At 32.8% G+C, this 26,335-nt stretch overlaps 1 protein-coding gene across 1 annotated transcript in view; it reads left to right on the top strand.

Annotated features, from left to right (window-relative positions):
* LOC129232990 (serine/threonine-protein kinase D1-like) overlaps positions 1-26,335 on the top strand; it is a 61,297-nt gene that overhangs the window by 7,918 nt on the left and 27,044 nt on the right. The window contains exons 3-6 of the mRNA XM_054867073.1: positions 11,724-11,862; positions 11,973-12,104; positions 18,182-18,330; positions 25,196-25,394. Of these exons, the coding sequence (XP_054723048.1) occupies positions 11,724-11,862; positions 11,973-12,104; positions 18,182-18,330; positions 25,196-25,394 (619 nt within the window). The remainder of the gene's footprint in view (positions 1-11,723; positions 11,863-11,972; positions 12,105-18,181; positions 18,331-25,195; positions 25,395-26,335) is intronic.

Genomic DNA, 26,335 nt, shown 5'->3' with positions numbered 1-26,335 from the left:
AGCAAATTAATGTATGGTATTTTTGTACAGTTTATGTTGGGATGTTCTGTTGAGACATTTCTACTTTTCTTACATCGAAATTTGAATAACTAAGCGTTTTTTTGGCTGAAATAGTTATTGATTTTGGGGATGTTTTCCCCTTTAAACATTGCAATTTGAATTACTTTGCTCTTTTTTAGCAGAGTATGAGAAAAATTTTTGTTCGATGAAATGCATGTTGGAAAATAGCTTTTATTTCTATTGGTACATACTTCATTAGTGAGCCATTATAGTTATTTGTTAATTTAAGCATTTTAAATACTTTCTGGTAATTTTTTTCTGCACAAAAACTTTCTAGTTTCTGGTATTTTTGAAGCGTATATTCGCGATGTTTTTTGTTGTGGATTTACATTCTGATATATATAGTATTCTGAAGTGCTTTGATCATGTTTTTTCATCTGAATTTTTCCTGTTGGCGCTAAAAAGGCATCGCTAAGAATGATGTATGACGTGTCGTCGTACATCGTTTTCTTGGATACGCTTTTTTGGCGCCGACAGGAAAAAGTCTTCAAGGGTGGGGTATATGACATAAGTTCCCATAAAACCATACCATAGTTTTTCTTTCATAAATTTTCTGAAGCTACCCTTTGCTTAGAAACAGGAAGAGGGGGGGGGGGGGTGTGGAGACTGTAAATGTTACTAACTGGAGGCACTTACAAGCGCCAACGAATAAACAATGTCATGGGCACAAAGAGGAAAGAGAGTATTGTACTCAAATTAAAAAAAAAGAAGAATATTTTATTGCTATATTTCAGTATTAAGTAAAAAACTTCAAAAAACATAATTGAAGATATTTTTGCTATTAGAAAAGATTATAAAACTGTGCAGTATCTAATGCTTTCTTTTATTTCCCTTTCACTTTGAATATGAGGTAAATTACAAAATAAAAGTAAAAACTTACTCATAAAAATATTGCTAGAAGAATTAATGAAATAATCTCTCATATTTATTCTGAATTGAAATACTCGGTGATATAACCAAGTACATTGTAGGGAATTGTGTGTCTGTGTGCAGATTTTTATGGGCTCCCCCTAAAAAGACACCACCTTCTAGCCGTAACCACGCAAATAAAGTTAGAATTACTTCTCCATGCAAAATCTCGGTTGGAAATATTCGAAATTATGTTCCTGCATACATAACTTAGCAAGTATGAGTTTGAAAAGTGTTGACTTGGATTGACCAAATTCAAAGCAGGGCACATGCTTTATTTTATGAAACTAGGAGACAACATCCCCTACTTGCTTCGCTCGTCATTAATTATTGCTTGGGGATATGTCCACCAGTATCGGAATTGAAGTAGTGCTCATAGAGTAAAATTAGCATTACGGGAGGAAGATCTGGCGACAAAACTAACATTGGGCACGCCTTATCTCTGGTAAACCCTAATTTTACAAACCCATGGTTTATAATAGTCCTTCAGTTTAAAAAAATTAGATAAATAAAAATGATAGCTGAGACATAGTCACATATGAGACAGAAACAAAGGGATGCAAGTGGCAAAATTAAAAATTTGGAAATAACCAGTGCAAATGGTAGATGAACCCTTCCTCTGTCCTGGGGCACGAGATAGTTCTAGTAACCCTGGTAGGTGCTGCTGTACAGCATGATTTAGAAAATAAATCAATGAAAGCCTACCTAGGAAGTAATCTTTAAACACGTTTTACTCAAAACTTGAAAATGTCCACATACATCCTTTTGCTTCGCCCTGCCTCTATCTGATTTTTTAATGAAAATTATTTTCCTGAAAATCATTACTAAGTGGGGGGAAATGTATGGTTTGCTGAAATATGTTTGAAAAAAGTTAAATCAAAGAGGGACTCAAAATATTGTAATGAACACTCAGTAGGGTGTCCCAAAAGAAATGAAAGTCTATTTTTCAAGTCTCACATACTCTTATATTTTCCTTTTTGTGTTAAAACAACTGTAAAAAAAGTTTTATATAATTTGAACAAAGGCAACCGTGCCGAGACATGTGTCTAAAAGTGTGAGTCAGCACTTGTGTGCTATGCCGAATTGGAAAAAAAAAAAAACTTCTTTTTTTTTCTTGACCTTTCATGTTCATAAAACGTTGCGCTGTAGCCTCACATGTAACACAAGAACATTTATGGAAATTAAAAATATTTTACTATCCCGCACTAGGTGTTAAACTTGTAAATTTCTTCAATAAATTTGTCTTTTTTTCCTATAGGGAACGGTGGGCCACAATGAGACATTGTAAATTCATAAATAAATACAATCCTGACAGCTACCATCACCTAGGTGGAGTAAACATAACCAAAATGCTACCCAGAATTCCTAGTTCCATGCTGTTCTATGCTTTTGTATTGTAGAAAAAAATTAGTTACTGTTTGGACACACTGAAAGTTATTTGGATAATTTCTTGCACCTATTATAATCTTGAAAAACTTCAACAATTAAGCTAAGTGTTGTAGTTTATGTTGTTACTGACACTTTAATCTTCTATTATTCAGCTATATTATTTTTAACTCATGGTTTGTTATAATGATATGAAGCAAAAATCTTTATTTTGTTGTTTAGGCCACAATGAGACAAATTTTTTGGGCGACAATGAGACGTTTCATTGCGGCCCAAGCAGCAACAAGCAAGTGTAAAATGCCTATCTACTGCTTGTTTTAGTTCACAAAAAAGAATTTAACAATAAAAAATAGACTTGATTTAAAATATTTATATTTTAACTAATTATTACAAGTGAACTTTCTGTTTTATTACACAGCTTTGTACAAAACTAGAAACCGGTTAGGTGTTAATAAGGTTGCCAATCATGGTACTTATTTCAAATCACTTTGTAATTATAATTAATATTTGTAGAAAATAATTATATAAGTTAATCATCAATTAATATTTGGCATTTATTTTATTCTTTTCCTGTTTTTTAAATCCTAATGATTTTTTTTCTTACTGTAATTAAAATTTTTGTATGTAAGAAAAGAAAAACAGTTTTAAACATTTAAATTATGCTTTAAGCAAAAATAATGTTTCTTTGCAACCCTGGGGGCAGTCCCAGAGATTTAAGAGAATTAGCATATGAGATGGCAATATTTTAGTTAAAAATATAGTAATTATTCAGCTGTCCCATTGTGGCCCATAACTGAGACACTTTTCATTGAGTTTATGAAGCCTTATAACTTTTTTTTAAAACATTAAATGGGCTAAAGGGGCAATATACTATAATTTGAAACCTTTAATATAATCAAATATGTTTCTGTGCATTAGAACTCACCAATATACGAAAAATAAAAATATGTGTTTTTTGTCTCATTGTGGCCCAGCCTCCACAATATATTTAAAAAAAAAATGTAAGGTAAATTTTAATAAATTATCAAGCTGAAAATTATAAGCAATAAGATTTGTGATTAGCATTAAATAGAAACTTCATGCAATAATTTAGTCTCCCACGCAGTGCTCAAAAATATGGATTTTTTCAGGCTTAAGTTAAAATTTTCATTTTAAATACGTAATGTTTTTATTATTCATTTGTAAAAGTTCATCTGAATATGTGTTTGCTAATAACTTTTGAACTTGATATTTTGTAATTTTTTAAAAAAATAAATAGGAAAGTCAATTTTCTGAAGAAAATTATAAATTTTATGCCTCCTGCTGGATATACCTAAACATTTTAAAAATTTGGATAAAAATTTTTGCAGAAAATGTGGGGCTGTAAGAAAACGCTTTATTAGCGTAAAATTTTGAGTTCCTAAAAAAAAAAAAAATCACTTCGGCCCAATACACATTACACAAGTGCTGGTGTACACTTTCTGATGCAAGTTGGCATGGGTTGTCGTTGTTCAAATCATATGAAACTTTTTTTACAAATGCTTAGACATAAAAGGGAAAATGTATGCTGGGAAAAATGAAAAATCGGCTTTAACTTTTTTGGGGTCACCCTACAGAAGTTCTAAGTGTTTAAATGTAAAAATCATAAGTAAATTCAAACTTTATCTAGAGATGCAGGAGGCATATTGAAAATATAATGTATGAGGTGGAAAAAAGACCTATGGTATTGCAAGAAAGAATGACATCCGCTCAAAATATTGAAAGTTTTTTCTGGGGACCGCAGACACTTGTACTTCTAGCAAATAAACTATTAGGTTGGAAATTGAAAATTTTACTATTCAAAATCCAAGCAGGCAATTAGTTTTGGAAAAGGAAAACTGGGGGAAGGTTTTACCACAGTAGGTTTTTCGATAATTTAAAATGAAGATAGGAACGGTGTCAAAAAAAGGAAAGAGTGGAAAACTCTAAACTCTTATTTTTACATCCTCAAAGGTGGTTTGGAAGTGAGTTTTTAAAACTCACTTCCAAATGTTTAAAAGAATTCCAGGGAAATATTCTCAAACCCCATCTTTTGCTCCAGGGGTCTGGCCAGAGGATATTTGGGTCGGTTCACAGACTCTTCACAAAAATCTGATCAACCAAAACGGACCTTTTACGAAATCTCGATCATCCAAAACGGACCCTTCACAAAATTCTGATATATTAGAACGGATCTTTCACAAATTGATTATTGAAAGAGCAAATCTGAAAGGAAAATAACACATATTCCCCTGTATAAAACCAATAATTTTTGGAGCCTTTTTTAAAGTCAAATTAGAGGGATCAGCTTATACAAAATCTGCTAATTTTGCAAAGGAAAAAAAATCTGCACTCTTGTAATGTTCCTGCAAGCGATAAATAATTGCTATTGGGGCATTCCACGGTATTTTTGACATTATGTAGAGTCCGTAACGTGACCTTTTTTTGCCATAACTTTTTGATTTACCGTTTCATTTGCAAATTATTTTAATATTAGCTGGTGTGTTGGTAGGAAAAGATCAAAATAAAATATTATGCTAATCCAACAGTAAATTCAAAAGTTATGGCAAAAAAGGTCACGTTACGGACTCTACATAAATGTCAAAAATACCTTGGAATGCCCCTACTGCTAAATAAATGTAATGCTTGTTTGCTTCCTGGAAATAAATTAACAGCTGAAAATAAGTTTGGTTTTAAAGAATTTTGTTTGTTTTATCACAGCTAATTAGCAGTGGTGTTGTTGATATCTTTTCTGAAAGGCTCCCCACTCATGATTTACAAATGTGATGACCAGCTACTGGCTCTGCTTCCAGCTGGGCTAGTCCTAGTCAATTTATAATCCCCAGTGAAGATCAATGGCCCTCTTAAAACTACCTACTCCCTTGCTCATTACCACCTCTTCCGGTAAGCTGTTCCAAGGTTCCACTACCCTGCTAAAATAATAATTTTTCCTAATATCCATGTTAGCCTGAGATTTAAATAGCTTAAAACAATGACCCCTTGTCCTATTTTCAGTGTTTAACTTGAGCCCTGTAACATCAAATTTCATTTTAATAAATTTAAACAACTGAATCATGTCACCTCGGTCTCTTCTTTGTTCAAGACTACATTTTTAGCACTCTAAGCCTGGAATCGTAGTCTAAATGAGAAAGTCCATTTATTAGCCTTGTAGCCCGCCTTTGAACCCTTTCCAATACATTAATATCCTAAGATAAGGAGACCAAAACTGAACAGCATATTCCAAATGAGGTCTTACCAAACTTCTATATAAGGGCAGAAGAACTTCTTTAGATTTGTTTGAAATAGATCTATTGATAAACCCAAGCATCTTATTGGCTTTGTTACTAGCTATGCTTCACTGTTGACTAAACTTTAAATCCTGGCTTTTTAAGGCGCCCAGATCAGTAACTTTTTCTGCTTGACTAATTACTGAACTTTGCAAATAATAACTTATTTCCATGCCCTAAATGTAGCACTTGACATTTCCCAACATTAACAGCCATACCCCATTTATCAGCCCACTCCGTAATATGATCTAGATCCTCTTGCAGCTGATTTGCTTGTTCATTTTCTATAATCCCCATAACTTTGACATCATCAGCAAAACAATTCATGTTCCCAGAAATATTTTTTGAATATCGTTCGTAAAAACAATGAACAAAACAGGCCCTAACACTGATCCTTGAGGAACCCCGCTTAGAACCTCACTCCATGAGCATTTAATAAACAATATCATAATAAATAATAATAATATATATCAGCAAAATGAATTTAGAACTGCAAAGGGATAGTAAGGTTGGGGAAAATGATCGCTTTAGATAGGGTTACTAACTTCAAAATTATCGCCACTTAGTGTCTGGCGTTAAACTTTTAGAATGACTTGATTAGAAAATATTCTCATCATTTTACCAGCTTTTCAATATTTGCGGTTTTACTGTGCGGTGCGATGTTTAACTGTTATTTTGGGAGAAAATTTTATGGGTTTGGTTTTTCGATTGTAACATGGATGATTAGCTTTAAATAAACTCTTTCACTTACCATTTTTTTTCTTTAGATGTCTACATTTTGAAAAATGCAATCTTTTAACATCCGATATGAGAATCATATTTTGTTCTTTTTTCAAGCTAACTTCACTTTATTAGAATGGAGATAAATGGAAAGTTTATTTTTGTTGGAACACTCATTTCAAATTTTTAAAGCAAAATTCCATTTTCTTTTATGAGTCAAAATTTAAAATGCTGAATCAATGGTTTGTTTTTTTGCTTCAACTGTGTCCACAGATATTAATGATATGTTTATCATAGGACACTAAAATGAAATTTTAAAATTAATTTTTAAAAAATATTTCTTTTACAAGCCGTTTTTATGCATTCACTTTGAGAATTGCGATCTCTTTGCATCCTATTTTTCGAATTTTTGATGTTTAGTACGCTTTGTTAAGAGGTAAACAAATAAAATCTCTTTTTATTTTCGTTAAAAACACAGAATTTATAAGTTTAAAAAGAAACTGTGCTTTTTAAGAGTGTCTTGGGTCAAAAAGTTAAATGCTGAACCCCCCCCCCCCCCCTTGACTGAATTTTTTTTTTGTTAAAATTATTTTAAATACTGTACGTAAATATTTCTAGTATAATTTAACATAATGTAGAATGGTAGATAAATATTGGTACTTGAGAGAGTGATACCCCCCCTCCAAATACTGGAAAAACACCCCAGAATGATATTCTCAACATAGAAGAGGAAAACACTCAATTTTAAGTTTAAATTATGCAGTTTGTGCCATCTCTAATGTCCAAAATTTCGTTTCAAGAATTTTTTTTGCAAAATTATTTGACTTTTCACAAAATTAATTCATTTTTCACAAAATTATTTGATTTTTCACAAAAAACGCACCTTGTGAAAAATCCTGGACAGACCCCTGTGCTCTAACGTCTGTAAAAATGGCCTACTCATGAGGATTTAGGTCCGCAATTTCAAAAAACTCCAGGAGAGTGCTCTGAAAGAGGTGTTCCCCCCGGACTTTCCTTTCCCTGTCACAATCGGAAATACTTCACAATTGTGCACTTGGAGTTTAAATTTCTCCATTAGTCTTCAGGAGCCTCTCGACACTTGGGTGGATAACTTCAATGGAGAAATGAACGCAATTTTTTATGGCCATCAGATCTATTGGAGAACCAGCTGAACAAAAAAATATTGTTCTCTTTGTTGATTCTCAGGCTGCGATTCAGACCATTACTGATTACAATCTATATCCTTCAAAACTTGAGCTTGAGTCTAAAAAATCCATTAACTCTCTTTTGCGCTCCGGAAGAGAGGTTGTCTTCCAGTAGATCCCAGACCATTGTGGCATCTATGGAAATGAATGAGCGGACATCTTGGCTAAAGAGGCTGCGTCCCTGCATTCACCTGCTCGCCCGGTTCCACTTAGAAACGCTAAGCGACTTCTCGCAAGCAAAATCCAACATGCTACAGTCTCTGCCCTGAGGAACAAAGCTGACAGAAAGCCCTGGGCTTGCCTTCTGGATAATGAACAGCACACACGCCTTTCTCTCCTTCCCAGAGCCCTGGGAGTTGCCTCTTTCCGAACCATTACTGGACATAACTATCTACAGGCCCATTTACATAAAATCAACCTGGCAGATTCACCTCTCTGTGTGCTCTGTGAGGGGACTTCTCCAATGATTGGAGCATCTTTATAGTTGTCCTCTTTTCATGATATTCATAATTGTGATGACTTCCAGGCCCTAACACCCTTTGAAGCCACTTCATTGTTATACTGGACAGCAAGACGCCTTGTGTTTGAAAGAACGATGGTGGGCGTAATTAAAAAAAAAAGGTTAAATTTTGAAAAATTATCGGGAAGGCGGGGGGGGGGGGGGGGTTACCCCCCGGTCTATAGATAGTCTAAAACTGCTTTTTGTACTACAATCTTCTTGAAAAATTTCCCCATGACCTCTCTTTCCTGGATATAATCGAATATATTGTACAGCTGTGTTTTGCAAATTTAATTTCAAAATATTATCTGGGGAGACTCTCTAGAACCACCTCTCCCATAAAGTAAAATATATATTTAAAAATGCGCTTTTTTAAGCTTAAATTTCGAAAAACTGCCGGGAAGTAGCCCCAAACACCCCCTTTTCTAACTGAATATACACTCTGTGGTTTTCAGGGTGGCCTGTGCCCTAAAGCAAAAAAGCAATAGGGGCGAAAACTGGAAGATTTAAAGCAAAGCATTTGTATCCAAACCACTAATCTCAACTCGAACACTGAACTCATTTTCAAAAAAAGGGAAGAGAGAGATTGTTTTTAACAACAATTTGTGTTATTACATTTAACAGAATGACATTTTTAGTACAAAACGAATTTTCAATAAATATCGCACTTTACAATTTATTAAAAATGCTAAAATTCAACTTGATAGAAAAATTTAAAGCAAGATGAATATAGATGTGTGTGTGTGGGGGGGGGGCAGCTTGAAGTTTTACCCCACCTCGGAAAATTCCTAGATCCAGCGCTGAAATTAAGGGAATAAAAAAACGTGACTGATGTTACTCAGAAGAGACATTGAAAAAAGTGACCTTTATGTAATTTGAAATTCTCTTCAAATTAATGATGTAAAATTTAAACAAGTTTCTTACCCTTAAAATAGAGATTTTAGACTTGACGAAAACACTTTGTTTTATTGAAAAAAACTTGTAAACTGAAAGTATAAAAATTATTTAACACCCATGACTGATGATATAAAGATTTTGTGACTGATGTTACATTTACAATAAATTGCTGCAATTTATAAATTATTTCTCCTTGAAAGTAGCACATGTTTTGTTTAAAATTGTAAAATTGTATTTAAATTACGAAAAAAGTACATTTATATAATTTAAAAAGTTATTATTTTTTTTTTTTCATAAAATAAAAAGTCCTCTTGCATTTACTACATCTAGTGCTCTAAATATTTTATTCTTTTCTCATGTGAATAATAAATTTCATCCACATTGACAGGCTATTTCCAATGTTTTACTGCTTGAATCTTGACAGTTACTAACTCCTAGTTTTCAATTTCAATGCATCTAACTTCTCGTGATACAATTGTTTGTCATATTCTTCAAGAACCTGTTCTCTAGTTGCAGTCAACAATTTTGGAACATGTTCTGCTGGAAGTGATTCCCTCTTTTAATGTAAAAAAAAGGGGTTGTTGCTAAATACCTGCTACAGCTTCTGAATTAAAAAAATATATTACTCAGATATAACTTTATAACATGACTGCAATTCGGATGGTGATAGCTCTGGCATTCGCACGAAGTTGTGATTCAGAAATATTTTTGTATCGAGGATGTAGCACTTTTGTTCAAATGTAAATCTTGAAGAACTACAAGTGTCTGTCAAACTTCATGCTGGAAAATTTTTTTACAGCTGCAGTTTTCTTTTGTGAAGATATAACAAAGAGCGCTTTGAATGACGAACAGATTCTACCAATGTTTCATTATTTTAAAGACGGATAATGCAGCTGCTAATTTAAAACATTGACTTCAATACAAAAAAATTGTTCTACCCTTGTTCTACTTCTTCACCAAATTTCTCTTTTTAATTTTATTCTGAACTAACTATGGTAATTATGATAGGTTTTTTAAAATAATTTTATTTATGTTTTATCATCCGCTCTTTTTATCTTCTACTTTGTTTTACTTTTTATAATTTTCATGTTTTCCTTTATTTCTTAATTTATCTCGCCTCCTTTTTTGCCTTTCTGCAGCAGTCAATGCCATTTGTGCAATTTGTTTGAGGTTTATTAACGAAAAGAGAAATGTGACTGATGTTACATATTTTAAATAATTAAATTCAACTATTTCTAAATATTTGAGGGATTAATATTAAAGATATCATCATAAATAAAGAGAATATGACTTTTTATAAACTTGGTTAGTTTTTGTTGAAGCAATGCAAACTTTTATACAATTTTGTGACTGATGTTACATTAGTATGAGGCCTAGTTTAAAAACAAGACAATTATAACAGTTTAAAGTTTCTTTGTTAGTCTAATCTCTTCCTATGTAAACTAAATTTCAATAAAAAATAAGATTGCAGACATAACAACCAATTTCCTAAGTGAAAAAAAGGATTAACTTTTAGAACCGCTTATACAACGACGCATGGACACTTAAGGTTGTGTTGTCAAAATTGGCCTATAAAACTTACAAAAAATGTGTTTATGCATAGTTTTATAAAAATACAGTCTTTACCTCATATGAAAAAAAAAATACTGATACAGTGAAGTATTTTTTTTACTATGATGTCTCTAGTTTCATGGACATGCCCTTAACTACTCACAGTTTTGTGGGAAAAGGCCATTTTGAGTTGTCTCTCCTGATTTGGGATATTTGCTACTGCAGTTATAGGATAACTTTGGCATACTGTTAAAAAGAATTAAAAATTCGCGAGATTTAATCAATGTAAATTTGCATACCAAGCGACGTCCAGAAATGCTGGTTTGAACTGTGCAAGTAATGGTGATTGAAATGAATAAATTTAATAATGAAAATATTGTAAGGTATGAACAATAGATTAGTAAAAATTTGATTGTGAAACTGAAGATACGGATTAAATTCATACAAGTTACTGTAACAAAGAGGAAATTATTTGCTCTGAACATGAGTTAGTTTTAAAATTTACTAACCAACCTATACCATATAGGCAACATGCAGTGATAATTGAATATCAATATTATATGCAAAGCAGCATCACATCTTAGGACATCATTTATTACAACTTAACTAATTTGTGTTCAAGGTCTAAAACACTATACAGGGTAAATAAATACCTTTGTGCTGTAAAGTAAGGAATAACAACGTCAAAAAGCAAACTGCAGATTACTGCAGACACGTTTTTTGGCGTTGCAAGGAATGCCTTTTTTATTGCAAAATGTAATGAGCTTATGAATGAAAAGATGTCTATTCATCCATAAGCTCATTACTTTTTGCATTCAAAAAGGCATCCCTTGTAACTCCGAAACCTGTTTCACAGTATTTTATCAAAATGTAGAATCAGCAAAATAACACTTTTTTTTGTCATAATTATTTAATTTACTGTTTGATTAACATAAAATTTTAGTTTGAGTTCTTCCTACCAACACACAAACTCAAAATAAAACAATGTGCTAATCAAACAGTAAATTGAACAATTATAGCTAAAAAAAGTCATGTTGCACTCTACATTTGGACAAAATACTGTGAATTGGCCCTATAACAATGTTATTACTTAAACTCTCTCCTTAAAACTAATTTAAACTTTATTAAAGATACTTTTTTTATGATTTGAACTTTTATGAAACTCCTGCTTTTTCTGAGAACGACCCTGATATATTTACCTTTTATTTGCAGTTTCCTGACCATGGGATTAATAAACTTGATCAACGACTGATTTTCTTCCGTCATGATTATAATTTTGAAAATATTTTGTCACCTATTCTTTCAGCATCAGAAATAATAGAAAATTCCTTAATTGAAATTGTCCTGTCAGGTAATAAACTGAAAATTTTATATTTCTAAATGATGAAAGAGCATTTTTTTTAAATGAGAAGAAATATATATATATATATATATATATATTTATGTGTGTATTTTTTTTAGGAAATCTGGCATCAGATGATTCTCAAATGCGACCCCACTCGTTAATGTTACATTCATACAAATCCCCTACCTTTTGTGATTTTTGTGGTGAAATGTTGTTTGGTTTAGTAAGACAAGGCCTTAAATGTGAAGGTAAGCCTGTCTTCAATACATTGATTTTTTATTTTATTTTCTCTCATTGAAAAAATTTTAAATTATGCTTGTCTTGTCTTTATACATAAATGGCTACTTCTGTATGTATGTATGTCCGAGGTAATCTTCAAAGCTACTGGACCGATTTCAACCATTTTTTCACTATAGATAGCTACATTACCAGGGAGCAACTTAGGTTATAATTTATTCCTAACAGACTTAGTTTAAAAACGTTATGATGGAAAGCAGTAAATGTCATGTAATTTCTCCATTCAAAGATTAAATATAAAACCCATTGTTACGAAAATTCGTTGCCTTACAACAGCAATATTAAAAGTAATCATAATGAAAATTTTGAATCAATGCTTCTCTGGAGCAAGCATGACATTTATTGCTTTCTTATGAATTGTATCCTCATCTTTATACATAAATATCTACTTCTGTGTTTTTGTATAGCCCTGGTAATCTTCAAAACTACTGGATCGATTTCAACCATTTTTTCACTATGGATAGCTACATTATCAGGGAGCAACTTAGGTTATAATTTATTCCTAAAAAACTTAGTTAAAAACGTTATGATGGAAAGTAAATGTCATGTAATTTCCCCATTCATTGATTAAATATAAAATCCATTGTTACGAAAATTCGTTGCCTTACAACAGCAATATTAAAAGTAATTATAATGAAAATTTTGAAACAAGGCTTCTCAAGAGCAAGCATGACATTTATTGTTTTCTTAGGAATCGTGTCCTCATCTTTATTCATAAACTAGAAAGTCTCCCGTCATGGTATGACGGATGAAAATTTTCCTCTACATTTGAACGGAGCAACTGCCTTTTTCGTGATATTTTGGCAGTTTAAGTTTTAACCCTAGCTCTAGTGGATTAATCCCACAGAGTAAAGAAATTACACAGAGAGGCACCGTTATACTAAGAAGTTGAAGCCGGAAGTTGCACCACTGTATCCCAAGATCCTTAGCTTCTTGCTAAATATCTTAAGATGCATTTTAATTCAAAACATTCCATTACTGAATCTCAATTGGTTGTTAATTTAAATTTAGATATTGTTGCAAGTTTATGAAGCACGTTTTTGAAATTGCATAAAACATGAATTAAATTGCAAACAAATCTGCCAGCTACTACAATTGCAAACAAATCTGCCAGTACTTTATTCGGTCTCTTTCGAAGCGATCATGCAATCATAACCCCGCCCATCATTGCATCACTGTATCCCATAATTCTGGCTTCAATTTCATTTCCTTTTTACCCGGGACGGGGCTTCTCTATGTAAATTTCTTTACTTTATGATTAATCCTTTACTCCAGTAGATAGCGGTCATTGTTGACCATTTTATGTTTCTTCATTTCAATAAAATGAGTCTTAGAAGTAAAACAGTTAAGTACCGGATCGAGTTCAGCCTTGTCAAAGTAAAGAATTTCCCTACATGTTAAACTCTACCAAATCATATTATCAAATTATCATGCTGTGGCGCGCGTTACATTGTTGAAACACTCGGGTTACTTTATCATCGGCTATTATTTTTATAAGGATGGCTATGTATATCCGGGGTAATCTTCAAAACTACTGGACCGATTTCAATCATTTTTTTCACCATAGACAGCTACATTATCAGGGAGCTACTTAGGCTATAATTTATTACTAAAAACTTAATTTTAAAAAGTTATGATGGAAAACAGTAAATTGCATGAAATTACCCCATTTAATGATCAAATATAAAACCCATTGTTACAAAAATTTGTCGCCTAACAACAGCAATATTAAAAGTAATCATAATGAAAATTTTGAATCAAGGTTTCTTCGGAGCAAACATGAGTTTAAAGTCATTTAAACAGGGATCGCGCTAAGGATTTCGAAATGTTCGCCAGTAAATTAGCCAAATTTTTAATGTGTTAGCCAAATTTCAAAATTTCTTAGTCAAAGATTAACTTTTACTCATTTTATTGTATTTTTGTCTGCAGAAATATTTCATCAGAGTGAAGTATAACTTAATTTTTGACAATTTTTTGAGGATAAGGACAGGGGTATATCCAGGAATTTTCGTTCGTTTTTAAGAATTTTGTGAGAAAAAAAGTGCAAATTAAGTATTTTTCCATAAATCATATGTAATTTTTCAAAGGAAAAATTGCTAAAAACAACTTAAAGTGATATTTATCATTCTTAAAAATATTTGACAGTAGAGAAATACAAGCTTTTAATAAAGTAAAGACTGCATTCCTATCTTACTCCGATGTTTCAGACATCGAACACAATGAAACAAACGCACCATTCAACAAGGCATCCGCCAACAATTTCTACTCGGTAGCCACACTGCGCACTCGATATCCAATCAGCGAGAGGCGCAAGTACAGTGACGCAAAGAGGCGAGAGGCAAACGTCATCCTTCCACCGATCTGATGGACGGTAATGCCCCGATCCAATGCTAACGCGCGTGCGCGCACCTCATTCTGCTCGGAGTGATCTGAGGTTAAAGCAACTTTCAGTGATTGCTAGTCTGGGAGTTTTGTGATGAAAGATTCGTTTTTAGGGGTCGCAATTTTGCGAAGGGTCCGTTTTTAGGGGTCCGACTTTTTTGAACTGACCTAATTTTTATCTAGATTGACATCTGAAGGGAGATTTTTTTTCTTCTGTGTATATTTTTGAAAATTTTCTGTTCGCCAATAAATTCGCCAAATTCGAATTTTTTTCGCTGAATTTACGATTTTATCGCATTTGGCGCATTGGCGAATGCTTAGCGTGGTCCCTGTTTAAACATTTGGAAGCACTACTTTTTGCACACTTAGGAAAACATAGTAGAGAGCTTTTTTTCTTTTTCTTTTTGTGTGTGTGTAGTATTTAATTAAAAAAAGAGCACGTTGTTTTAGTGATCTTTGTTTTTTGTTAGTTCATATTTTGGAAATTCTTCAAATTTTTATATGCTTCAATTCAGGCTTTCGTTTCTAAATAAATACTTGTTCGTTCTATATACTTATTGCTATTCTACTTTTATGGGTAAGGAAGAAGCTCAATTTTTAGTCATGTCAAAGCGGTGTGTTATGAGCTCTTTCAGTTAAAGCAGAAAACCAAAGAAAGTAGTGATTGTTTCTTACAATTATTACTGACCCAGGCAACGCCGGGTATTTTTGCTAGTATAAAATGTTGCTACAAATCCTAATATAGCTATAAAAAGAAGTTCATCAATGCTGTTAAAAAAAGTGAGTTCGAAAATTCCTTTTAATCATCTTCTACTATTCCAAACATTTAGAGTCTTACCACCGATTGTATGGAAAGGCAAGCATCCAGTTTATGGGTGGAAATGGATGCATCTATTAGCTTACAGAGGTGGTAGTTTGTTACAGATGTGCGCTTTTGTTTCTTAATTAGTTAGACGTAGTTTTGTAAAAATGACAATTTTTTAAATCTAAACTATATTTGATGTATATTCTCAGTACAAAAACTAATGAACGCACCATGCGAGAAACAGTTCTTAATTGTTATCTTTCACATTTGATACCTTGAGATTGTCAAGTAATGGAAGGCCTGAGAGATATTTTGTGTCGTTTATAACACAATGACATTCTGTTGCTCCATACCGTCCAGATATTCCCATAACTCTAAGTTGCTTTCTCCATGGTAATACTTTTTATTGAACAAATTATTGGTTGGCACTATAATAGTTAGGGTTTCAAACTCTGCATCTACCTTCCTAAAAAAATAGCCCTTCTGCTCATGTGTAAAAATTTGCCCTTGTGGCTATATGGTTCCCCGAAAACATGTAAAAGACCTCTTCTCTAAAGGGGTATATATATATGTCACTAATTGCTACATTTCATATTAAGGAGAATATTGCTTGTGCAAATGCCTAACTTTTTGTAACTCCATTGTTTTTTTTTTTAATGTTGGGAATTTCCTTGACTACATCTGTAGGGATCTGGAGGCTTCATACCAACCTTTCACTTTTTCCCAATAGAGGGCTTAGAGACATTTTTTTAGAAAAATTTTGTGTCTAAGCCCCGTTAACATTATATAGTTTATTAGCTGACAGCTGATTGATTCAACTTTCCGAAGTCTCAATACTTGAAACTTTTATGACTGAAAACTGAATGTAATCTAAAACTAAAAACTAATTGCTTTTATATGATTTTTCTCTCATCATAAAAATAATTAAAAAAAAAAAATAGCTTTGAAAGTGTATTATTAATGTCTTTTTCATTGTAAGAATTTTGTCTAAAATTTTGGAACTGCTGCCCAATTACAGGATTTCTCTATTTCTCTACAAGTTATTACTAACATCTTATAAAAAAGGTAAGCTATTCTGAAAACTTTGCCATTGCTCCCTTATTGCTTGCATGACATGCCTAAGCAGCACTTGATTGTATGGCAAAGAAAATTGCAACAAATAAGTAACTAAAATTAATCCCGAAAAGAGGAGAAAATTGCACATTTTATTATAACTTTTCCTGCATGTTTCTTAGTTTTTATAAGGTTGCTGCTTTTAAATGCTTTCAGCACTTTTGTAAGATAAAGAATTCTAAAAATTTTTCATTATTTTAATTTTGCTTTTCATCCTAATTTAAAATAGCATGTACCTACTTTGGGAGTGTTTGTGTAAATATTGACGTTCCATTTGTTTTGCTTATGTTGAAGAATGATTAGGCATTGTGGTTTTTTCCCACCTAAGTTTTTTTTCTTTTAGTTTTTTTATATACGAGAATAGTAAAGCACTGTATAAACAAATTCGATATACTTAAATGTTATTATTTCAAACCTTTTGAGTTTTTATGGTGCAAAATATATGTTACCATTAAAATGTATAATTTAATTACTTTCTAGAATAACTAGGTATTTGATGAAATAACTATGCAAGTCAAAGTTTTAATAGATTAAGACTTCTCAAATTTCGTAGCCAACAGACCCCTATATTTAGTGCGGACCCCAATCATTGGAGTGTGTACAATGCATACTTGTTGTTTCTATTTTACAGTTACAAAGGTAAAGATAAATGAAGCAGTGAAGCTATTATTATTTTAACTTTGGTTTCTAGACTTCTCTTTCAATTTTCTCCCCTTTTGTTGTCCAGCGTTTCATGTAAATCAAGATTCTTTTAGTAGTTAAAGATAGATATCAATAATGGAAAATTTCTCAAATCATGTTTTTGCAATTGAACATGTAACATAAAGAAATGTAGTGTTATGAAGGTCAAGAATTTCATTATTTTTTTTTTACTTTTTAGATGAAATAGATTCTTATTTTGAATAATTAGAAAGCTTTAAACTTATAGCTAATAATGAAAGCCTAATATTTTAGTTGCTTAGAAGTAATAAACAGTGAAAAAAATGTTTTCGTAATGGAAGTAATATAAATCAAATGTTCTAAAGCCAAGAGACAGAAAAATAAAAGCTACCAAAAGTGTGCCATAATAGTAGTAAAAGTTCAACTTAAGTATGAATTTGCCTTAACATATTTTCATAGACATTTTGTTTTGCAATGAATTATTTAGCAAATGTTATTTTATAAAAATTAAAAAAAAATAGAGACTTTTTATATTTTGAGGTGCCCCTCTGTTGCCACTAAATCTACGCCAAGCTGAGTTTTGCAGTTGTAGCTCATTTCTTTGTTTCAATTTTGATTATATTTTCAGTAGCATTTTATTTGGCAAGGAATTGCCTGGAAGCCCAATCGGAACAAAAAAAAAAAAAAAAAAAAATCAAGTTATTTAACTCAATTATCAAACTATTTAAACTCTAACTATATTTCTCCCAAAGCAGTAATGTCTACCAAGGGGGCACAACATGGCACGTACTGCAACATTGAAATTTGAAGAGGTATTTTTCGGGTGGGGTTCTTGGGAAGGGGAGGGGTGGGTTTTCTTGTTTTTGAGGAATCTATTGGGGCACTAATGCTCTTGGAGAGAAGTGCCCCTGCTAAAATGTCTTGTTTTTTAATTGGGAGAAAATTCAACCGTTTTTGATTGTCAATTCATAGTAAAATTCTTAGCATTTTAATCACTCTGCTACGAAACTATTTTTCGCTCATGCTTTCCACAAGAGATATATGTAATGAAGTTTGTTCTTGTTTTAGGCTGTGGCTTGAGCTTTCATAAGAGATGCGTCTACAAAATTCCAAACAACTGTTCCCACGCTCGTCGCAGAAGATCTTCTACTTATTTGCACACACCTCATCAAGCAGATCAAGTAGGAGTTTCTTTAAGCATTCCAAATATAGCTACAGTAAGTAGAAATTAAATGTTATATTTATTTATTAGGTTATAATCAAGTTTTTTTTCCTTTACCAAATTTTTATGAAATGTAGTCAGCCTTGCCAGCTGGCTGCTAATACACTAAGGCAAATAATAATGAAAAGGAGATTATATGGTATGGGGCTCAAATCACGAACGCCTGGTGCCACAACCTTTCTGAATACCAGATGCTGACTCAAAAATAGCGAAATTTATTGTGTTGTATTTCGAATTTTTGCCAGGTTTGCGGACTGTTGCTTTTTATTACTATGCAATATGTCGATCAATATAGTAAATGTCATATTTGTACTAAAAATAACTTCGTGTTTTTGTTCAATAGGCTTTGTATTGTATACTTATGAGAAAATGATGTGTCCTGTTTCTTTTTTCTCCTGTTTGCTGATGCAACATCTGTTTTCTCCTGTTTTTTGAATTAAAATCTCTAGTTTTTGTTCCTTTCAAAAATGGTTGCCCAGGGGTCTGGCTAGAGCAAATTTGGGTCCGTTAACGGACCCTTCACAAAAATCCGATCAACCAAAACGGACCTTTCACAAAATCCCGATCAACCAAAACGGACCCTTCACAAAATTCTGATAAACAAAAACGGATCTTTCACAAATTGTTTATTGAAAGAGCAAATCTCAGATTAAAATAATACAGCATATTTCCTGTGTAAAAACGATAATGGTTGAAACCCTTTTTAAAGTTAAATTAGAGGAATCAACTTATACAAAATCAGCTAATTTCGCAAAAGAAAAAAGAAATCGGCACTCTTGTGATGCTCCTGCAAGCCATAAATAATTACTACGGCCAAATAAATATAATGCCTGTTGTTGGTTTCTTTGAAAGAAATTAACAGCTGTAAGTCAGTTTGGTTTATAATTTTGCTTGTTTGTTTTATGCAGCAGTGTTGTTGTAAACTTCTTTGAAAAAGCGTCAACATTCTCTGAATAGATGTAGTAAGCACTTTTCTCCCCACTCATGATTTAATAATCAATAATATACAGTGAAATGAACTTAGAACTGCAAAGGGTAGTACGGGGGGGGGGGGGGGGGATGTGATCGCTTCAGATAGGGTTACCAATTTCAAACTAATCACCACTTAGCGTCAGCGTCTAGCGGTGCGATGTTTAACTGTTTATCGCCACTTAGCGTCTGTCAGTGCGATGTTAAACTGTTATTTTGGGAGAAAGTTATATGGGTTTGATTTTTCGATGCTGAAAAGGATAATTAACTTAAAATAAACTCTTTTATTTACCGTTTTTTTTCTATAGATGCAACATTTTGAAAAACGAAATCTTTTTACATCCGATATGAGATGAGAATCATATTTCATTCTTTTTTCAAGCTAACTTCGCTTTATTAGGATGCAAATAAATGAAAAGGGTTTTTTATTTTTGTAACAAAGCTTATTTCAGGTTTTTAATGCGGAATTCCATTTTCTTTTATGAGTCAATAATTAAAATGCTGAATCGATCGTTTTTTTTTTTTCATTTTATTTATTTATTATTATTATTTTTGCTTCAACTGTGTCCAGATATTAATGATATGTTTATCATAGGGCTCTAAAATGCAATTCTAAAATAATTTTATCCAAAATATTTATTTTACAAGCCGTTTTTATACTTTTGATGCCTTCACTTTGAGGATTGCAATCTCTTTGCATCCGCTATGGGAATCTGATTTCTCGCATTTTCGATGTTTAGTACGCTTAGTTAAGATGTAAACAAATAAAATATTTTTTTATTTTTGTAAAAATCACGGAATTTATAAGTTTTAAACGAAACTCTGTGCTCTTAAACAGTGTCTTGGGTTAAAAATTTAAATGCTAAACCCCTGACTGAATTTTTTTTTCTTACAGTTGTTTTAAATACTATACAAATAACATTTCTAGTACAATTTAACATGATGTAGAATGGTAGATAAATATTGATACTTGAGGGGTGCCCATCTCCCAGTGAGTGATGCCTCTCCCCCCCCCCCCCCCCCCAAATACTAGAAAAGCTCCAAAGAATGATATTCTCAACAGAAAAGAGGGAAAACACTCAACTTTAAGTGTCAATGATGCAGTTTCCACCATCTCAAGAGTAAACTTTCGTTTTTGCAAAAAAAAAAAAAAAATTTTTTTTTTTTTTTTTTGCAAAATTATTTGACTTTTCACAAAAGTATTTGATTTTTCACAAAATTATTTGATTTTTCACAAAAAACGGACCCTGTGAAAAATCCTGGACAGACCCCTGTTGCCGGGGCTGAACTAAGGCAGATCCAGAAATTTCCCAAGGAGGAGGCGATTGATTTTTTAAATTACCTCTTACTGCGTATCTGTTTTACACATGTTTGGGAGCAGAGTTGCAATGCCATTTTTATTTGAAACAACTAAATATAGAGATTCAGCCTAGGAGGGGGAGGTAAGAGGTTCCCGGACCTTTTCTTTTCCTTTTCTATTTTTTCAAAGGTATTCCAAAATTGCATTTGAACAACTTCCATGTTGTAACAATTCCAAGAGAATGTTTCAAAACCCCTTCCCTTTAACATCCACAAAAGTCATCTAAAATGAAATGGTCTAGAATCGCTACTTAATGACTTAAATTTTCAAAATGTCTGGGGAAGGCCTTAGACCTCTCCTGCCCTAAATATCACTACTAAAGTTCTAAAATTGCCTTTTGAAGCTTAAATTTAGGAAAGTTTCTGGAAGAGAGTTTTGAACCCCATTCGTTCCCATAACATCAACAAAGATACTCTACACTTGTGTTTTTCGCACTTCAGTTCCGATGTCTATGCAAGGGTGTGGACGATTGCCTCCATAGCCACGCTCTTGTGTCCATCCTTGGGGTTGGCTTTACCAAAAGGCTAAACTAGCAATAACTTAGGGAACACTTTTGAGGAATTGCATGATTCATTCCTAAAAAATTGAAAAGTACTTGGGGGTGGGGGGTGGGGGATGTTTCCAAGTGATTCGAAAACCTTTAAAATTTGGGAAAATATAGTTACAAACCTTGAATTTTAAATTTTCTAATGGATACAAAATTCTAATGAATAGTAGAGACGTACCGAGTACTCGGTACTCGGCCAATACTGAGTAGTTGTAAAAAAATTGAATATCGTTCAAGACAGATTTTACAATTTTTAAAAAATGCAAGCATATAATATACTGCAATCATTTGCAATTGCTATATTCATAAAATAAGACTATTCTATGTATAGATGGAAAAAAAAACACTTATAAAATCTAATCAAGTAAAAGTTAACTGTAGATGTGTATTTGGGTGCAACTACTTTTTCTGTATCACATATTAGTGGACAACTTACCTTTGGCCAGGAACATTCTAAGTGATACATAAGATGAAAATTCATAGACTCATAACAAAAAACCCCTTTCAATCATATCTCAGTGTATTCCTAATCACTTAAAAATTTAGATTGCAAATTTTTAAAACCTTGGTTTTGCAGATTCAAATTTTTGGCATAATGATAACAATACAGAGAAGTAAAATAAAGTCATTTTTGTAAGAGTAAGAAAAAGGTTGTGACTTTGGGTAAGGAAATACTTTAGGGAAAAAATGCTATTAAATATTTCAATGATCGAAATTATTGCATAAAATGTGAGATTAAGAATTTAAAGACATCGAACAAAAGTCAGATTTTTTTGTCGGATTTCTTACATTTTATGCACTGAAAAAGATTTTCCTTGTAACTCAGAAACTCATGACTGCAGTGTTCCTGCACATTTGTGCTTTTAACGTTGTTTTATTTGCTTTAAAAATTATTTACGTTTGTCAGACTAAAACTATAATAGATTGATACAATTTGTTTTTATTCCAACTAGGTTAATCATACCTTTTATTTATTTGTTTATTTTTAATTTTTAAAATAATGTTTTTGTAAAATTTTTGACACAAACAAAATGTGTGTGTCAGTGGTTCTTCTTAAAATATAATATGGTTATTGGTAACTCGGTATTCGGCCGAGTACTCATTACTCGGCCAAAGTGCTACTTGGTACGTCTCTAATGAATATAATGAATACAGTCAACTCTTTGGTACATCCTGCATCAAAAAGGCAAAAATCATGGTTCTCATATTTCTGTAACATATTGTTTGGAGTAAATTTTTGTCACATAAGTTTTGTTTCATATCTTGCCAATTATTTAATCTAAAATTCAGTACTTCGGAAGTTCTTTTGTTATTGCTTGCTTTTATCTTGCTTCTACTTGTTAATCTGTTTAGCTCAAGAAAAAAATTGCTCACTATCATCTCTCTTATTCGTTTTCTGCATTACTTGTAGCGAAAAAATTATTGCAATGAGAAATCTGTAGTTTTTTTTTAAACTTAAAACTGGAGTTTCTTACAAAGTTAGAATGATACAGCAAAATTATAGTCAAGTATCAAAAAGTTAGTGATTGGGAAGCGCAAATGAAGTACTTTAAATAATTTTTATTGTTATAGAGTCCTTGAAAATAAATAAATAGGTCTTTGAGACTATTTGAAAAGTGCTCGAGGTTTATTTATTATCAAGTGTGTTAACTAGAAATTGTTTGAATGGCTAGAATGTTATTCTCTCATTATCAATTTTCTAAATCTACACCATTTTTGTTTAAAAAATTGTATGCATTTTTTACCATTGGTTATTTTACATTTGAGTGTTGTGTTTATCGGTGGGTTAAGGGGAGGGGGGTGATCAGAAATCAAATATAGCAAAAGCCAATGTGAGCAAATGGCAGTACGTTATCTTTTCTTCTCCTTCTATTGATTAATGTCAATGATTTGTCAAACGAAAAACAATTTTTAGTTTGAACTATTTTTATTTGCAAAAGAGTTTGTAACTTTAAAAATGTTTGTTTGCCTATTTTTTTCCTGATGTTTTTCTTTTTCCAATTATCCTTTATAAGGCCTAAAAATGCAGGATTTTATATCTATTTTTAAAAAAATTTTCCAGAAGGAATATCCCTGTTCCTAATGGATATTTTACGCAAAATTTAAATGGGGGTCCTTGAATCACTTGATACCCCCACCCCCTCCTAGGTCGATCCGTAACAAGCAAGCAGACAGCATAAAAAACTGAAAAGTAAAACATGGTTTTATGTATCAGAAAAGAAACACATAGTGAAAAAAAGAAAAAGAAAAAATTGTGTGTTTTACCATTATAAAAGTTAGAGCTCCCCCGCCACCCTCCCCCATACCTGAGATAGCTTAAGGCACCCTAAGTCTAAATCCGGTCCAAAAGGGAAAAATGCATTCCTTTTTTTTTGTAAAGTGAAGTACTATAGTTTGTATATACACTGGTGGAGAAATGTTAAGGACTGATTCCAATGGGCTATGTAATGTGTAAAAAAGTAAGTAATTCGATGCCAAGGGAAATAAACTAATGCCGGAACTCTAGAACATTGCAATGGCATTAATTTATTCTGCTCTGAAATCCAGAAGGTGTTAAAAAGTGTTCAAAGGACGAAACGGTCATTTTGGGCTGATTACGTAAAAGTGAATAAATGTAATTACTACCCCCAGGCATTCCGGCTTAAGATGTCAATATGGGATATGGCTACCATGAAGGGCGGTGCAAGCTTCCACAACTCATGTGATGCTTTGCACAACATTATCCAGCAGCGGTTGTGGTAATTTATCCCATTCTTCTGTCAGTCACGGATAAAGGTGTCGATACTTATTGGAGGGCGTTGTTGTCCCCAAAGCATCCCAAATATTTTCAATATGATTCAGATCTATAAAACGTGCTGGCCATCTGATGGGTTAGATATTTTGAGTCAGCTAGACACCCGTGGACGGCGATTGTTAATGACATGTTTTGTTGCCATCCATGGAAATGAATTTATTGCCCACAGCATAACAGAACACGTGAACATGAGGCAGTAGAACAACATTAATGCCATATACTTGTTTGGAAGCACACAAATGAGGTATGGCCATTGATCATAATCCTGCCCATACCGTGACACAACTTGTAGGGTACTAGTCCTTTTCTTTTACGTTTGCGGCTTGTAAGCTGTACCACTCTCATGCCAGGTAAGTTGTCATCCTCAATTAGATGATAGACTGAACCTGTTTTCACTTGAGAACAGTACACAAACAAAGTCGACTTCTCTTCAAATCCGATGCTGAAGACATTATTACAAACGAGCAAAACACCGACTTATAGATAATTGGATGTACAAAGCAAGCTGACGGGCGTATTGTCTTACTGCAATCAAACGTCTGGCTACAGGTTTTCCGGATATTTGCTTGCTAGTAGTAGCAGGAAACTGCTTTGCTACCTCAGTAGCTGTGTTGCGCTGGTTCCTTTTCGTTGCTAGCACTAAGTACCAATCTTTAGCTGATGTATTGCGTACACGACGTCTTTCGTGACATTTTCTACGCATTCCATGTGTTTGAAATGATTTCCAAACTCTCGAAAGAACCCTGTGGCTGACATCAAACCCCCTGGCAACATCTAAATTTTTCTGCCCTTTTTCGAGTTGCCAACTACACAGCTACCCATAAAATCATCTAAGGGATGTTCGGAACACATACCGACAAATGCAAGTTCGTCAATTGATTCTTTCCTGTCAAATTTTGATTTTAAACAACAATGGTCATCACACACCCAATCCTTTATATTGCTTATCAGCGCTATCACGTGACCAGCAACGTAGTGAGTCTAAAATTTGCATACTCACAATATGTCTTACTGTGTCCCAAACTTATGTTAATTTCCATATTTCCTTGCCTTCCATTTTGTGGTTGCCAACACTGCTATTGCCATCCGTCCTTAGCAATTGTCCACCATTGTATTTTTAAAATATCACTTCTCAAGAACTGCTTTGTTAATGAAATGTTTTGAAAATTAGTGACTTTTGATTTGTTTAGTTTCAGCCACCCTCTCCAAACAGAAACAGAAAATCTCCTTCTTTACCACCTGGAAGAATGTTGTTCTCTGAACGATTATCATCTGGAAAAATGAAAATTCCTCATCGATTTGAAATCCATTCTTATACTAGGCCTACTGTTTGCCATTATTGCAAAAAGCTGCTTAAAGGCATTATACGACAAGGAATGCAATGCAAAGGTTGGAACAGAAATACTAAAAATAGGTTTTTTAGGGGGGGAGGGACAAATTTTTTTTTTCAAATGTTTACCTTAGTGTAATATATGTTCCAAGTCATTAAAACTGTTGAAATTACTTAAACTGAAATAAATGTGCAGCAACATGTTTCAGGGTTACAGAGAACATTTTCAATGCAAACAGCTCAACTTGTGGGTTTAGTATAAAATTTACCATTCAATATTTTGGTGATCATTTAGCTTTTGTAAGATTTTTTTTCATCCATAAGCTGTTTTTCTCAAATGAAAAAAAAAATGATTCTCTGTAACCCCAAAATTTGTGTTTGTGTTTGAACCCCTCCAAAATGGCTCAACCGTTTTTTATGTGTCTTTGATAGGTCTGAGAATAAGTCGTAATGTATATATCATACGGATAGCTAATTAGTGTGTCTTTATCTAGAATTTTTTTGGCTACCAAGGGCCAACATGACGTGAGGCTTTGGCAAAACATCAAAAAACTCTCAAAGATTTAAAATTTTTATTTGTTGCCATCTGCTATTTGTTAACAAACAAAATGTTTGAATAATTTAAGCAAGGCTTTTGCAATGGTTTTCAATTTCGCTCTTTGATTCTTTTGCAGGGGTATTTTGATAATTGGGAAATTCGCGATTAAAGAATGGAAGGGTGGAACTTTGAGGTTATAGGTATTTTTTGATTCCCGATTTAAAAAAAAAAGGCCAAAAAAAGAAAGAAAAATTCTGGATAGTGACATTCTGAGTATACCTCTGACAGTTTTGGCGGGTCAAGGTGCATTTTTTTCGGGGGAGGAGGGGATGCACCATGTGAAACTAGCAAAATATTTCTCATTTGACCAACTCTTGCCGAAATATAATCTAATGATGACATCGCATTATCTGTTGCATCATTTGGCATTGCAGTAACTTTATTGGATGGATGCAGAACAGC

This window comes from Uloborus diversus, chromosome 1 (assembly GCF_026930045.1).
Source record: "Uloborus diversus isolate 005 chromosome 1, Udiv.v.3.1, whole genome shotgun sequence".
Taxonomy (NCBI): Eukaryota; Metazoa; Arthropoda; class Arachnida; order Araneae; family Uloboridae; genus Uloborus; species Uloborus diversus.
The sequence above is the reverse complement of the archived record's forward strand: the minus strand, read 5'-3'. Positions and strand labels throughout refer to the sequence as shown.